Source organism: Dermacentor variabilis, chromosome 10 (genome assembly GCF_050947875.1).
Source record: "Dermacentor variabilis isolate Ectoservices chromosome 10, ASM5094787v1, whole genome shotgun sequence".
NCBI classification, from domain to species: Eukaryota; Metazoa; Arthropoda; class Arachnida; order Ixodida; family Ixodidae; genus Dermacentor; species Dermacentor variabilis.
Genome location: NC_134577.1, coordinates 121,244,399 through 121,261,329, shown reverse-complemented (window position 1 = coordinate 121,261,329; position 16,931 = coordinate 121,244,399). Strand labels below are relative to the sequence as shown.

At 47.5% G+C, this 16,931-nt stretch overlaps 1 protein-coding gene across 1 annotated transcript in view; it reads right to left on the bottom strand.

Moving 5' to 3' along the window:
- Nucleotides 1–2,153: 2,153 nt before the first annotated feature.
- ZnT86D (solute carrier family 30 member 7) overlaps nucleotides 2,154–16,931 on the bottom strand; it is a 136,370-nt gene continuing 121,592 nt past the window's right edge. The window contains exons 10-11 of the mRNA XM_075673351.1: nucleotides 6,209–6,358; nucleotides 2,154–4,104 (exon numbers count right to left, since the gene is read on the bottom strand). Of these exons, the coding sequence (XP_075529466.1) occupies nucleotides 4,057–4,104; nucleotides 6,209–6,358 (198 nt within the window). The 3' untranslated portion in view covers nucleotides 2,154–4,056. The remainder of the gene's footprint in view (nucleotides 4,105–6,208; nucleotides 6,359–16,931) is intronic.

Below are 16,931 nucleotides of genomic sequence, written 5' to 3'. Positions count from 1 at the left end.
GATATTAGGCAGCATAGTAGCAAGAGCTTGGTGGCGCAACCCACCGCCCCGTTCCAAAGGGGACGCTCATAACATCCATCCATCCATCCAACGTCGCACTTCAATCTCCTAGAAGCTGCCAAGCGATTTCGAAGAAAAGCCGATAGCTTTTCAGCGCTACGTGCTGCGAAAGAGAGAAGCGGCAGGCATTACCTTGGGCAAATTGGCAACGTCGACCGTCGGCTGTGTATTTTGATATGCCAGTGGCGTACACCGTGAATGAAAAGGGTGCCAAGGAGGTGAAGGTGCACTCTGCGGGCTACGAGAAGCAGCATGCAACTGTGATGCTGTGCTGCACAGCTGATGGACATAAACTCCCTCCTTATATGACATTTAAAAGGAAGACACTGCCTACTCGAGAAACTTTCCCAAGAAATGTCATTGTGCGGGCAAATGAGAATGGGTGGATGACGGGTGTGATGGTGGAAGAGTGGGTTAAGATTGTGTGGCGACGGCGTCCAGGAGCCCTTTTGACAAAGAACTCGCTCCTTGTCGTCGACTCTTACCGTGGGCACTTGACTGACAACGTGAAGGCTGCACTCGCCCAAGCGAACACTGACCTCGCTGTCATACCGGCGGTATGACGGGCCAGTTGCAGCCACTTGATGTATGCATCAACAAACCTTTCAAGGATCGTCGGCGGAAATATTACACAAACTGGTTGGCTGACGAAGACCACATGCTAACGGCAACAGGCCGCATCAAACAACGTGCATCGCTATCACAGCTGGCAGGCTGGGTAGCTGCAGCCCAGTTACTTTGATCGTGCGCGCCTTTAAAAAGTGCAGCATATCTGATGCGCTTGACGGTACCAAAGATAGTAACACAGCGACAAGTCTAGCAGCGACGATGACGTTGAACTAAAGCCCCTCCATTCTCGCGCCACCACTGCACCTGGTCGGCGGAAACGTGTACGGAGGGGCTTTAGTTGAATGAGCTCTGCACGTTCAGATTCAATAAATGCTGTTTGCATTTTGTGAACGCTGTTCTCTCTTTTTTGTTCGGCCTACATTAGAGGTAATATATGTATATTTTTTTGTTGGCTTTGGACTTCAGGGGGTCGGCTTAGAATTGAGTAAATATGGTAATTATTTAAGTGGAATATGTATAAAAATATTATGAGGAAAGCCACACGACATCAAACCATATGTCCTTGGTTTTACCTAGCTGCGGTCAACCACTTTTTTTTTTAAGTCTCTGGTTCAAGTTACATGCAACACCCTGTACAACACCATAATGAAAGGTTAACTAATTTTAGAAAAAAATCTGCTTGCAATGGGTTGCCTCAGTGCTAAGATATGCTGGAAACAAGGATGTGTATGACAGAAACACTTGTGTGCATCTGCCCGATTGCGATGCAACGAACAGGCAGCTTTGCATGGAATTGACGACAACTCTGTCACTAAAAGACTGCAAGGCAGTGCAAGATCTAAGGCAGAGCCACTGAGGCATCAGTCAATAATTATAAACCACAGTTCAAAGTGTTGGTGCTCTCAGCAGCACTAAAACCGGCACACCCTTTGTTGTCAAGCTGGCCTTGCTGCTGAGCTTTTAGAGTTTCATGCGACAGCACTTAGCAAATGGCAGCGCATAATAAACACGCAATTCTGCCCGTTGCGGGAGCTAATACCTTAACTCTATTGTGAGAGAATGCCTAATGGTGCGTAGAGTACTACGTGCAAATCACCAGTGCAGAAAGAAACACTCACGTGCAGTGCTGAAGGACATGGAGGCTTCCCGTATGACGGTGACCAACGGAAGAAAATATGGGGTGGAATCTAAAGAATGCTTCCTATTAAAAGGCTGTTGCAAAACTTAATGGACGCCTGGTTTCGTCTCTCTTCTGTGTGTGCTCCACGTGCTAATAGAACATTTTTGCTAAAGAAAAAAGTCAGTTTTCCCTTTGCGCTGCCTCTTGCTATGTCATTGCTCTTAGACTTCATACGAAACATCACGCAGACAGCGGCAATTCACCTGGAGTGTCCATATAATTGCTATCACAAGAAAAGCTGTTTGCTCCTATGAAAGGAGCTAGAACCATCACCAATACCTGTGCTTTTCATGTTTCAGATTAGAATAAGTCCAAGTCCAAATATTTTCTTTTCGTACCAAAATAAATGTAAACGAATGTGCCTTTAATGTTGAAATAGAATTGTAATTATTGCTAGAACAAAACAAAAATGTGCATATAAGTACCTGGCTATGAGCCAATGTGGCAGAAATCGGCAGCAAGATATTTTAAGGTCAGTTCATAGTACATCTTGTTTGTCAGTGTACATGGCCTGTTGACAATGGTTACTAGAAAATATTTTAATCTCGTAAATAAAATTCTGTGAGGATACATGACCCTCAGACGCTGATGGGTGGGCAGAAGTTAACCATATTCACCACAGTCACTGCATTGCATACAGGTAGAGACAATATTAAAGAGCATCTGATATCTGTTCAAAGCCATTAAAAGTTCTTGCACTGTAACCTAGAAATTAGCACAGAGCACATCCTTCGACATGTGAGCTGCCTGGCAGAGCTGTTTGAGCTTTCACACATGCAGTTATTGTTGCTACAATGCAAACTGGTCGGTCGCTTCCATATGCCGCATTATTCCATGTATAACCCACCTCTGTATATAACTTGCACTCCATCAAAATTACAGAACCTCGGAAATTTACGCTGCCGAGGAGCCACACGTTAAGGTCAATTTGCACACTGCCCACACCCTGACATTGCTGTTAAGTTTTAAAAATGTTTAGTGTAGATTATACAGGCGAAAATAAGGTAGGTACTTCCCCCCCATACATGGCCTCTAAAGAAACATGAAGGCACACACCACCAAGCTTAGGTACTAGTCAATGTTTCGTTCTCTTTTCGTTTACACTTTCCAGTCGTCATCAATGGGTGGAGTAAGGGGCTGTAACAATTAGTGGCCACGCTTGGTCAGCGCAGGCTTCTCTTCTTGAAAGCGCACACATGTACACAGACAAGAGCTGTACATTTGTGATAAGAAGTTTACAGAAACAAATGCGCAACAACAACAAAATGTACACAACGATCGCAATGACAACGGTGCAGTTGATGGCCGAGAAGTCCATGAGATAATGCATCGAATCCCTTCATCACCTCCCACATGTACAACAACAGTACTTGCAAGTGTCCGTCCTTTGAGTGTGTAACCAAGTGGTGCGACACGAGGAACAGTGCATTATTCTCCACAAGGCTATGGTGACGTGTGCCCCGCTTGCAGGCTGACGCGAGTACCACAGTCATTAATAAGCACATGGAATCACCGGAAGCAATAGGAACTCTCTTTCCTTATGCTTAGCGCTACTGGATGGAGCACGTCTGTCTGCAAACGAGGCATGCATGTATACTGTTTGTCGCTCACTGCTTGGCAAGCAGCAAGGGAGGGCTGTGTATTGAGCTTACTAGTGGAGTCAGAGAATGAGATTATATGCTATATGAATTTGCTTCTCCAGGTCTGGTAAAATTCTGCAAGATGAAGCCAACAGCCAGGCACATTGCTATGTGTTTTCATAAATTAAACGTTGATAATCGAAATGGGCAAGCTTTCAGAGAGCTTCCTCATTGTCAAACATTTCTGCCATGATGACAACTACTGTAACTTGTGTCTGAAAACAAAACGCGCAGTTGATGCTACAGTCCAGTTAAAAGCAGACAGATTTCACACCATGGACACTGTCTAACCCAGCAAAAGTGTATGTGAACTTGATTTAAAGAACCAGATATAAAAGGGGTAAAGGAGCAAGCAAGCACTGCCTCAGAACTACCTTCACTGTTTGCCAAGAAACTGCCATGTGTAAACTGCACAGGGATATTCCGTATCACAACCACTTGTCATACATGTATCGAATGTTTGTAACGAGATGCCAGTCGGCAAGCTTGTCTTGCCACGGGGCCGTAAATTCCAGCCACGATGCCGCAGCCATTCCAAGTGCCAAAGCATTCGGTGGTCAATGTACAAGGAAGACAGGTTTCACTGGTCATCGTGGCATTTTCCAATCACATCGGTGCATAGTCGATCTGCACGTACAACTGTTTGACACCAGCCTGAAAAAACAAACAAAACGTTGAAAAAAAGAAAAGAAGAAAGAATAACATGTCTGCTTACTGCACAAGCACACATCAGCAACACCCTTTAATAGCTGGCAAAAAATATAAAAAAGTATTCAGGAAATGATTTTTTTTTTAATTGCTCATCTGGATAGCAATCTTTTCTTTTTTTTTGCAGATTCAAAATATACTGTATTTACTCGAATCTAACGTGCACATTTTTTCTGCTAATGGGTCCGAAAATTGCATGAGCACTAGAATTGAGTGCGATCCTAAATCCGCATTGCCATATCACCATCGGCATTTTAAAAATGACCGGTTCGTACGCTCGTCTGGCTCGTCTAGCCACGACATGTTAATTTGAGGGCTCGCCAGCCATTTATGCGCAGGCGCGAGTATGAGTGGGTGCGAGTGATAAAATCTGGAGGCTTTTTCTCCTCGAATATATGACTCTGCCTAGACACTACGGAGGAGGTTTCTTAGCGCGTGTTGTAGGCGTGCCGGCATTGCGGAGTGGGGTCAAGTTTGTTTACGCTCTGACACTGGCTGCTCGCGCGGTAAAATAGGTGAACCAGTGGGCACTGACGCCCGATCTGGCGACTGCCGTGTTGGAAGGAGTGTCTCGAACCTGTGGCGCTTGTGCTAAGTCAGTTGTGGTGGATCATAGCTTTCTCGCACCTTACGGCGATGTACCTTTTAAATAACATCACAGATGTTTCTGTGGGAGCAGTAGCGACCGTAGTAGAGCCCAGGCCGCATGTATTGAAAACTCTAGAAGGCAGAGTGCCGTAGCAACCATGGTTTATTGCAAGTGGCTGAAAGGCTGCCGGCGACGATGACTGACTCAGCGCTGCAGGTGCAAGAAAGTATGTCCAGCGTATACCTTCAGAGGCAAAGTTCTGACTGGTGTTGCAGAAGTCGCGGGGCGTGGTAGTGCTGAACTTAGCATTACAAGTTGGCGGCTGGACGTAATTATATTTATTTAATCATGTTTTTTACTAATTGTAACAACGTGTCATTATTTCGCATTATTGGCGGTGCTTCTAGGTCACCAAAGCGTCGATGGGGACACCAAACTAGAATCCGGACTGGTCCATGGGTTGGGGCTCGCAGAGGCCCCAATCCACTGGCCGTCCTGATTCCAGCTTTGATCCCCCCGTTACCCCTTGAGTGCCCTGGAGATCCTGTGCCGCCTGCTTTATTATAACCTGAGGTGCTCCCCTGAGGCCTCCGTTTGCCAGTTACATGTGCCTTCCTGGAGTAGTGCTTATGAAAAATCCAACCTATCGTCGCGACGCAAAAAGCGACCCGTGACTAATACAACACCAGTCAGAACCTTGCCCCTTCAGACACAGGGATCACCAAATGGGGTGTCCGTACCCGCTGCCTCACTGCCCAGGTAGCCAGCGGCGGAGCGTAAGCAAACTTGACCCCACTCCGCAATGCCGCCACGCCTAGGGACAAACGCCTACAAAACGCACTAAGTGGTACCCCCCCTTCGTAATGCCTAGGCAGAGTCATATATTCGAGGAGCAAAAGCCTCCAGATTTTCTCTCTCACGCCCGCTCTTACTCATGCCTGCGCATAAATGGCTGGCGATCCCGCAAATGAATGTCTCGTGATGACCACGGACTTGGTTGCTGACTGGATTGATAATGTTTGGTGGAAGAGACCTGGCGGCAGTTTGGGTCTGCGTGGGATGCTTGTGTTCGACTCATTCAGGTGCCACCTTGACCAGTACATCAAGGACAAGCTGGCTGCACGCAACACCGTCCTTGTTGTGATACCCAGTGGCATGACGTCACAGCTCCAGCCACTCAATGTTTGAACAAACCAGTGAAAGATAGAATTCGAGCGCTCTACACTGAATGGCTTGTCAGTGACTGTGAACGAAATTTTTTAAAAAGTTATATCGACATTTTCCTGGCCAGTATAAATATAACTCTGTTGGGAGTTTCAGATAAAGTAAAGAAAAATATGTGCCAATAGTATTTGTCTGATAAGTAATCAATAATATTAAATTTTTCAACACACTGCGGCAGCATGTACAGCTCATGCAGACACACGGGCATATAGAAAGGAACGCAGGCACGGTACACACCTGCGTGAATATGCTGTGCGTACAGCTGAGCAGGTAGCTGACGTCAGCACCCTTGGCAACTTCCAGCTTGAGCGTGCCAATATAGACGTCACTGCACAATGTCCAGAAGTGGGGCTCCTGCACACTGTACACACCTTCCAGTTGCATCACCTGCATCGCGCGCACCGAGTCGGTTACGGATAGGAAAGAGCAGCTGGTGCATAATACATAAATTACACATTAAAACAGAACACAGGCTCTTCATGCTGTTGGCCCCAAGGCAATCACACTGCCATGATTTTTTCATGAAATGAGTTTTGTAACCCTTGCAAACTGCTCCTGCACGATCATGGTGAAAGCAGTATCATACACGCTTCATAAGGAATAACATTATAGGCACTATATTTTTTAATATATTTCTTGTTATTCCTTCCTAATTTCATTTGTCAACTATTTTTGTTTCTTTCACATTGTATAAATATGATTGCCTTTCTTTCTTTTCTTCTAATAATTGTTTGAGCCATTTGCCTTGTAAGCATGTATTGTCCAAATGCCACACTCTTGAATGAGAGCAGCACTATAGAATATAAAAAAAATAAAATATTTCAAAGCTAAAGCATAGCACCTATAACACTCGTCTCGTTCAAGGCTCAGATATTCCACACTAGCATTTCGAAATTAAATTTGACCACATGGTTTTTCAGTGTACACCAAAGACATGATATGCAAGTGTTTTATTGCATGCCCCCAAAGAACAAAGCGTCTGTGGCTGAGAATCAAACCCACAACCTTGCACTGTGGGGATGCTCAACTCTCATACGTCCACTGATGTTGTTTTCCCCTCATGGCTCTCGCGTCTTTTTAATCCGGCTTGTCCCCGTAGCTAAGTGCTGGTGGCGGTCGGTGTGGTTATGGTATGTTACAAGATACAGCGCGAGTGTTGTGCTGCTAACGCCAACTAATGGCAGGGTTAGTCGGGAGCGGCAGGGAGTAGGCTCTTCGTCCTTGGCTTGGGGTCGGCGAGCGGCGTGGAACTTCGGCGCACATGCTGATCCGATTCGCGGGACTGTCTCAGGAAAGGCTTGGGAACAGCTAGGACACCGGAATGGACAAACCCGATCAATTGAACATGGCCCCATTCGCGTGACTGTACGCACAAACAATTAGGCATTGACGTATAGCATGCGGACGAACATATTTGCTTGTTATTCGGTTGCAGTGAGTCGGATTACCTTGATTTGTCACGTGCCCATCGGCATGTTCTGAGGATAGTAATTCAGCTAGCAGGCATTAGTGCACGAAAGGTGCAATAAGCGTCCTTGTGATTGTTTGCACTACTGTGTTGTTGTTCTGTTGTCTTAACGGCATATGTGAGACACCCCACATCCGGCTGCCCAACCTCTTGGAACATCCGACGATAGTTTGGACAATTTTGCTTGATTCGAGACAATCTTTGTTACGCTTGCTTTCTTGAGCGAGGTGATGGGTGCGGTAGCATGGTTCAACTTGCTAAACCATGCTAAACAAGTGTTTTTGAAGAACATTCATCAGTATGAGAGCCACGTGGTCTGCATCCTGGGAGAGCGAGGCCTAGTGCTTGCGGAGCATTGGAAAACCTGAAGTGAGTGAGGACGGAAGCCTTGTGGGTTTCTTATGTAAGTAGCTTGTTCTATCTCTTTGACTCTGGAAGTTGCGGCTCTGGGAGCTGGGTGGCCGCTGGCCATGGGTGCCGCTACGGGCTGTCTGGTATTTCGGCCTGGCACTGGGCGTTCCGACACCATCTCGGACGGCGGGCACCGTCAACTCGGATGCTTTCTGCAACAAGCAGGGTAGGACCACCTCACATAGCTGATGTCTTCTTGTGGCTGCCTGTTTCGCAGCCATTTAAGATGTTGTTTTTGGATGCCGGTTGTTGTCAAGGTAGTGGCGCATTAAGCTTAAGACTTTACGAAGCTGCCTGTCGCATGTGGAGGGACAAAACCTTGTGGACTGTGGCATTGAGGTGTCACATTTTGCTTCCCTCATCCTAGTTAGCCTCACATGAATTGAAATTACTCGTTCGACTCAAGAAATCGAGCTTTATTTACATGAACTTAGCATGTCAGTAGCCGTCTAATCCTTTGCTAGCCAAGTTAAACATTGTGCCTGCCACGTGGGCAAAGTGCATGCAGAATTGCTCTCTGTGTTGGTATGGCTGCAGCATGTTACAAGAGATGGCGGGAGTGCTGCACTGCTAACACCACCTAACGGCAGGGTTAGTAGGGCACGACAGGGAGTAGGCTTTTTTGTCCTTGGCTTGGGGTCGGCGAGTGATGCGGACCTCCCGTGCGTGCGCCGACCCGCTTCGCTGGACTGTCCTGGAAAAGGCTTGGGAGCACCTAGGACACCGGAATGGACGAACAACGATCATTCGAATACGTCATCGTTCGCGTGACCGTACAAGCAAACAATTTGCCGTTGATGTCTAGCATGCGGATGAACATATTTGCTCGCTATCCAGTTGCAGTGAGTCGGACTTCCTCGCTTTGTTGCATGCATCAGCATGTTCCGAGGATAATAATTTGGCTAACATGCATTAGTGCATGAAAGGTGCAATAAGTGTCCAGTGTGATTGTTTGCACTACTGTGTTCTCATTCCTTTGTCCAAAGGGCATTTACGAGACCCCCACAGTGCTGAGCAGCAGGAATGCCATAACCACTGAACCAGGGCAGTGGGTGACATATTCCAATTCTTTCGCATGAAACTTCCACGGGAGTGGTTTAGTATAAACAATAATGAAAACTACTAACTCTGTTCAATATGGTAGGTTCGATAGCGTGACCTTGCCTCTTGTTAATGCTTCGCAATCCATGACACTGCTTTATCAGGAAGTGTTCAAACATCCCGCTTGTCCCTGCTTATTAGTTGTTCTTGTCGTAGCTACCAGTTTGCAATAAGCACGGTATATTGCTATGGAACAGCTGCCACAGTGAGGCTGCACTGAGGAGGAAGAAGACGAATTCAACTGGAGACCGGCGCAGTGGAACACGTCAAGAATCGCTGAAAGACGGCCTAGGTGCGTGTCAAATGTGGGCGAATAAATGATGACGGTCGTCCAGATAGCACAAACAGGTGGACCACTTGAACCCCTGAAGCAAAGAGTCCACCATTCGTTCGAAGGTGGCGGGCACGTTACAGAGACCGAAAGGCATCACCTTGAACTGATAAAGGCCGTCAGGGGTAATAAATGCAGTCTTCTCTCGGTCCATGTCGTCGACGGATATCTGCCAGTAAGTCGATAGAAGAAAAATAGGTGGCACCGTACAAGCAGTCTAGAGCGCTTCCTTTTTTTGTGATTTTGTTCAGGTGGCGATAATCTACACAAAAACGCCACATTCCATCCTTCTTTTTGACAAGTACGACGAGAGAAGCCCAGGGACTACAGGAAGGCTCGATAATGTCCTTTGCAAGCATCTTTTTGACTTCCTGTTGGATAACAGCTCGTTCGGACGCAGAAACACGATATGGACGTCGGTGAATAGGGTTCGCATCGCCAGTGTTTATGCGATGGGTCACGATGGACGTTTGACCTAAGGGTTGATTGTCAAAGTAAAAAATGTTGTGATAGCCATCAAGAACACGGAAAAGGGCTTCAGCTTGAACAGGTGTAAGGTCAGAGGAAACCATCTCAATGTCGACGTCACTACCATGCGATGACGTCACGGTATGGGCTGAGCTGTGACGATCTTCCACTGTGAATGGCTTGATCTCATCATCCTGTAGAGCGCTGATTATAGCCAATGAAATCCCCTGAGGCAGAACTTGCGCGGTTAGCGCGAAATTGACAAGGGGAAGGCAGTTGCGGTTGCCAGTAATTGTCAGCACAGTAACACCATGTGTAAGTATAACTGCCGGAATTGGTGTGACCACGTAATTGCCGTCAGGTACAGTTGGTGGGAACAAGTCGACATGTGTCACAGATTGAGGGGGTAGGCGAATAAAATCCACGCAGCTCAAACGGCTTGGAGGCGGGTCCACAGGGTCGGCAAGAAGAGGCAAGTCAAGGCGAAGTGAGTCGGCCGAACAGTCAATGAGGGCCGAATGATTAGCAAGGAAATCCAGATCGAGAATGAGGTTGTGAGGGCAATGCTCGATGGCGGTGAAGAGTACGATGGTTTGTCTCTCAGCAATGGTGAGTCGGGCAGAGCACATGCCTACAATAGCGACTTGTCAACTCGGTTCGGGTCAGGCGTCAGAACTTTCTTGAGCCGACAGCGAAGAGCAGCACTCATAATGGACACATGAGCCTCGGTGTCAATCAACGCGCACACAGGGACATTGCCGACGAGAACGTCCAAAAGATTCTTGTTCGTGGGTAAGGTGAAGCGAGGATTTCATGCCAATGTCGTCTTTGCAGCTTCACCTCCAGAAGCTGCACTGTCTAGTTTTCCGGTCGGGGGTGCGGCGAGTAGGTCGGAGAAGGAGCACGGCGTGACGGGGGTGAACGAGATTGAAGAAGGGAGGGAGAAGGCGAGCGGGAGTAGCGGGGTCGTGTCAGAGGTGTCGCAGGGTCAGATGATGGAGCGGGCATAGAAGGGGCGAAGGAAAAGGACGCGCTAGAGGGGCGAGGGTGGTAATCAGGAGAATAGCGCATCGGAGAAGTCCAGCGGCTGCGGCAGTGGTGAGCGACATGTCCAATGCGTCGGCAATTAAAACAGATCGGTCTGTCGTCCACTGTTCGCCATTCGGAGGGGTTGCGCTGTCCGTAAGAGGAGTAAGAAGAGCGCGGTGGGGACGTGCAGGGAGAAAGAGCTTCCGAGCGTATGGAACGAATGGATTGCAGACCAACATTGGACAACTCTTGACGGACGACGGCCTGGCTCAAGGAGATTGTCACCGGAGAATGATCAGGTGACGAGAATGAAGGGGCCGCCGGTCGTGCCGCTTCGACCTCATGACGAATGATGCGGGTCAAGTTGTCACATGGCGACGGCTGGTGGAAAAGGTCGTCACAGGATGACGTAGCAGCTGTGTTGGGAAGTCGCATGATGTGCTGGGATACCCGGAGGCTTTTAGCATGCTCAAGACGGCGGCACTCCTTGAGGATCGCATCGATGCTGGCGACGTTCGTAAACACCAGTAAATTGAAGGCGTCGTCAGCAATGCCTTTGAGGACGTGATTAACCTTATCGTCCTCAGACATGGTCGGGTCAGCCTTGGCACAAAGCGCCAAGACATCGAGAATGTGTGACACGTAGGACTCGGTCGACGTCTGCACACGTGTGGCAAGGGCTTTCTTGGCATTGACTTGGTGACCGAACAGATTGCCAAAGAGGTCGCGGAGCTTCTCTTTGAAGAGATCCCAGCTCGAGATCTCCTCTTCGTGAGTCTGGAACCATGCAAGTGGAGCTCCGTCGAGGTAGAAAAGAACGTTCACAAGCATAATAGTCAGATCCCACCTGTGACTGGTGCTGACACGTTCGTATAAGCGGAGCCAGTCATCAACATCAGGACTGCCGACTCCGTTGAAAACACCAGGATCACGAGGGGGGAGACGGCAATGTAGGTCGGGGCTGCAGGCTGAGACGGTCGCGTAGATGAAGTGCCGCCGGCCGTTGCACTGTCGCCGTTGCGACCGCTGCGAAGCTCCATGACGGGTACAGGGAACGTCCACCTCCACCAAATTAATGTTACGTGTAGCTGGAGCCCAATACTATATACAATTTATTTACAGGGAAGCTACACGTAACAATATATATAAGTCACCCGAACCAAGACCCTATTGGCTCCTTTCTGCAGTTTGCTCAAAGGGGCCAATCGCGACAGAAATTCGATCCTGATCTGGCTCTATCATGATCAAAAATGCGCCACACGAAAACCATATTAGATATAAGCAGAGTTGTGCTAGTTCAGCTCTGCTTTTTTAGCTTTCATGGAATAGTCACTTTTATCGAATTACCACTTATATAGAATTTTTTTTGCCATCCCGTTCACTTCGTTATAATGAAGGTTTACTTCAAAATTCAAAATATAAGATATGCTTATCTGAACTTACCCAATAACTTGCACGTTAGGAACAGTATACTGAGGTGGTGAAAAGCGAGAACTTATGTACAGTGTAGATTGCTTATAACGTAAGTCGCAGGAGTTGTAAAAATCAGCACTATAAGTGGTACCACATTATTATAGTACCACCCACCTTTCAAACACAATTTATTACATATTTCACTCACACACACATGCAACACAATCGCAACGTAGCACAGAAACCAAGTTCTCCTGACAAGTGGGGCATCAGTGGAAGAATGCTGTTATTTTCGTCTGGAGATTTTTTTTTAACAGCGCTTCAAACAATTTCGTCCTCTACAAGGCTTAAGCACTGAAGCGCATTCTCACTCAAACTGTTCTTCGCACAGTACATCTTCACTTTGCTGAGGTATTCTAAAGTGTCCTTGCACGGGACATCTGGGTCTGGCGTCAGGTCAACATTGTTCTTGCAAACTCCGCGCACCGCTGCGACGATCGCATCATCTGTGCTTGATTCCACGCAGAGAAGAAGCTCCGACTCACTGGCATCGACATATTCTTGGAAGGCATGTCTGGCGGAAACAAACTTGCTTACAACGAGGCTGGACCACACGTCGTTGGTGTTGACCATCTCATCCGCAACATTGCACAGTTTTAGTTTAGCGTTTGCAACCGAACATAAAAGCATTACGTATATAAAGAAATAGCGTCATCTTCGTTGCACATGCTCGAAGCATTATTGGGTTTCTGCGGTTTACGTGTGCTCTGATAACGTACATTATTTGGCGAGTTTAATGTCCGTAACGTTTACGGACGCTAAGAAATAGCGTTGTCGAACATGGCGGCACCCATGGTTCCCACTTCAGCATGAATTCCTCTGATGGCTACGCTCTCACTCGCGTTGATCGCCAGTAACTGTTGAAATGAGGTTTCGCTTTCTCTAAGTTCACCTGAAAGGTTAATTATGAGTGCATAGCACGTCCATTTTCTGAGATTGTTCGGCGATTTTGGCACCCATACGCCTAATGAGACGCGTCCACATAGCAACAGCAGGATGGTTGCTAATGTTTTGTCTTGGCTTGGATACGTTTGGCACGAGGCACCAGACGGCGCCCTGTTTTATAATGTTTTCTTTACGTTTGTGTTTCCGTAAGGAAAACTAAAAGATTTGAAGGGACACGCAAGTAATGTCCCGCAAAGGTGCTTACGTTTAACGTACGTAAGGCGACAAACGTTATTCTAAAACTGTCTATTGTCCCTCAGCTCAAAGGCGTCAAGAGCCTCTACATTGTATATGTGTCTGTCCGTATACGTGGACAACATGGTTTCCAAATTTAAGCGAAGCAAGACTTCGATGGACTCGTCGCTGACATCACCGATTTCACCGCGCACCACTTTGCAGCTGATGCCATGCCGATCCTTGAATCGCTGGATCCAGTCATTAAGTTGGCTGAAGTCGTCGTGGCCTAAGAGAGCACCAAGGGACTTGGCTTTTTGTTGGAGCATGGGGCCACTCACTGGTATGCTCTGATCCGTAACTTCACGGAACCATCTGAAGAGCGCTGTGTCCATGTCTTCGTACTTCGACATGCTCTACCGTGACAGGGAAGACGAATCTTGGTGCAGTTGCTGCCACAATTTGTCCTCGTATATGGTCGACACAGTTGCGTTGGAAACGCTGTATTTGGCCGCCACCTTCTTCAGCCCACTTTCAATGTCTCTTATAACGCATTCCTTTGTCTCCAGCGATAAGACATGCCTCTTTCTCACACCGCTTGAAGACGCTGCCAACGCGATGGGGACAAAAGCCAGACAACACATGTGCACAGAGGACAACCATGACACGACGAGATCACGACGTGCACGGACCAAATGCAACAAAGAGACTGAAAAAAAAGGAGTGCGCTATCGCTTCTACCCCACACTTCGCGCAGCGAGCACCCTGATTGGACATTGCTATAGTGACGAAAACTCCAGCCTTCTTCTAAAGTCTCCCACCCTTCTCCTTCTTTTCGTTTCGCTTTTCGCTGCTGGTCTCCACGCGCGCACCCATGCTCCCCCTTCTCCGCGTTTGCACACCCGGCAACCGTGTGGCCTCGCAGGCCGTGCTCAATGCCTCCGAGAAAAGGCCGCGCTTCGTGCGCCGATTTCATGGTCGCACGCTTAAAAGAACTGCGCTATAACCGGTATTCTGCTTCGCACGCCTACGCAATAAATGATCCGGTTTGCTTCTTTTTCCCCACACAAATGTTGGAAGTCACTCATGCTGTGAAATGATCTGCAAACCCTAAAATCCCACGTCAGCCAGCCACAAAGCGCCTTACTGATGCTCCGCGTTTTTTTTTTTTTTTTTTCAGGATAGGGTAAGAAAGTGCTGTGGTGAACGCGGTTAAGTTAAGTTTCTCAAGTGACAGCACGGTTTTTCTTGCTTTGGGAAAGGACACTGACGTTGCTCGGTGCCATGAGCAACTACCGCATCTACAATTGCACCACAAGACAATACACAGGTGCTGCTTGTCGCGGCAGCAGCAGCGAGCGAATTGACCTTCATGAAGCACATCGCTTCATCACTAACTAAGCATCGAAAGCACAGTGCATACGAAGCTACCAGCACTTGGCACACTTTGTACACATCACAGATAGCTTTGAAGGTGACGCCCACGTGACCGTGCACTTTGTCCACATCTGTCCAGTTTGAACTTGGCTGAGCTTGAAGGTCAGATTTATGGAATTAGGCATTTTCTGGGGCTTGTACCTGGTGCAGTAGAGCTATTGCTCTAAAATGGATGTAGGTCGGATATGCATATGGGCTAAGTGGACATGCACCAGTGGCTTTCATGTGGCATGCACCAGTGAAAGTGGCTTTCAGCCTGCAGAACATCCAAGCCCATTTCCCCTTATGTGCAACCCTGCGAGCAGGAATGAAGTGCGTTCAGTGTGGACTGTGGGCCCGCGAATCTTCCGTGCTGGTGCCACGATAGTGTTTCTAAGAAGTGCGGATGTGTCGTGTGGTGGGTTTGATGAATTAAATCCAAAATTTAATGTAAGGATCTGTGCAAATTGGGGTCAGGGACACTCATTTTGGCCATTTCCGGAACCCTAAAATGCTGTTTGTGGAAACTCTATAAGACAAACATGGTGGCACAAGCATCTCCAATTTGGCATCTGTTATATCCTGTACATATTTTACTTGGTTTCAGTATCAGTGTTTAGGTGGGCAACACTGTGTCCCTGTGCTTGTACGTATTGGTGGAACGTTCATTAAAGTTGGTAAGTATTCAACATGCAGCCGGTGTGCTGCTAACGTCACTCCTCCACTACAATGGCGATGGGGATGTAGAACCACCAGTTCGTATGTAATTTACCAGACATCGCCAGCCACACTTACCTGATGTCTTTCGCCGGCATCGCTCCACCGGATCCGTTCCATCTGACACTGAGTTGGCCCATGCAGCCGTGATTGTGATGACACGACATGTTCGAGGCCTACCTGCTGGCATCCGGTGCTTCTGAGTTTTCCCCAGAGCGACGCAAGGCTCTTCTACTGGATACCTTGGGACCTGAAGGTCAACATATTTTCCACACCTTGTCTGTTTTGCAGGCAGCAGAGAAGACAGAGGAGGAGAAAAGGACGGCAGCTACGCCGGATGTGTACGACTCTGCGGTAGCGACACTGTCCAAGTATTTCAATCTGCAACCTGGTCGTTGAATGTCACCATTTTCACTGCCGATTTCAGTCCCTAGGCGAGTCTGTTCAACAATATGTGACCGTACTTCCAGAGCTCGCAAATATGTGCTTTTTTATATCGCAAGAAGAATCACTATGGGACCAGTCTGTTACCAGTGTGTCCTCGCATCATATTCGGGAATATCTTCTGTTGGAAGGGTCTTCACTTTCGTTCAACAAGGCAGATCTTGCAAGTCAAATCGAGCATGTAGCCGGGGAAATGAAGGAATTTTCCATTTGAGTGCAACCAGTATCTGCGTATACTTGCACACAAAGCTGTTCACAGCCACGTGCTTGCACTTTCGGTCAGCATGATAAGCCGAACAAGGCAGCTACACATGGGAACTGTCCCCACCTTGAGAGGGCTGTCCCTCGAATTTGCAGCAACAAACAAATTCTTCCCACTGCTTCGGATGTGGCTCTAACCGGCATCATGTTTCATGGTCATGCTGCCCAGCAAAAAGGAAAAAAATTTTTCTTTTGTGGCCGCATTCGGCATTTTCAAAATGTTTGTACCAGAGATGGTCACAAGCATCTGTCCACGAAGTTTAAGTTGATAGCTCATCGAAGGAGAAAACCGTCCAGGTTCTTGTGGTTCAATGGCCTCTACATCTGGAATTCACATTAACTTTCAAGTCAGGCAGGTCACTTTGCAATTGTTAGTCAATTCTAGCTCTTCCATTTCAATTCTGTCTGGGAAGGTGTTTGACCAGCATTTCCCTGGTATGTCGCTCCTTCCCGTTCCTCGAGTGACACTTCTGTATTGTAGTACGGCAGCTAGCTGGGCGAGTCGGTACAGTTACATTATTATTACTTATAGCGTGCACTAATAACAAGGATGAAGAAGAGTATTATTCCAAGAGACCAATTTTAGTTTGAGGTTGCTTCTTTTCTGAGGTCTCCAAAAATCGCAGTGCATCACTTTTGTTTTAGGTCATTGAACAGGGCACTTCTCTCATTGGCTTGGATGGTATTAAGGCACTGAAGCTGCGCATTGAGGGGTCCTGACT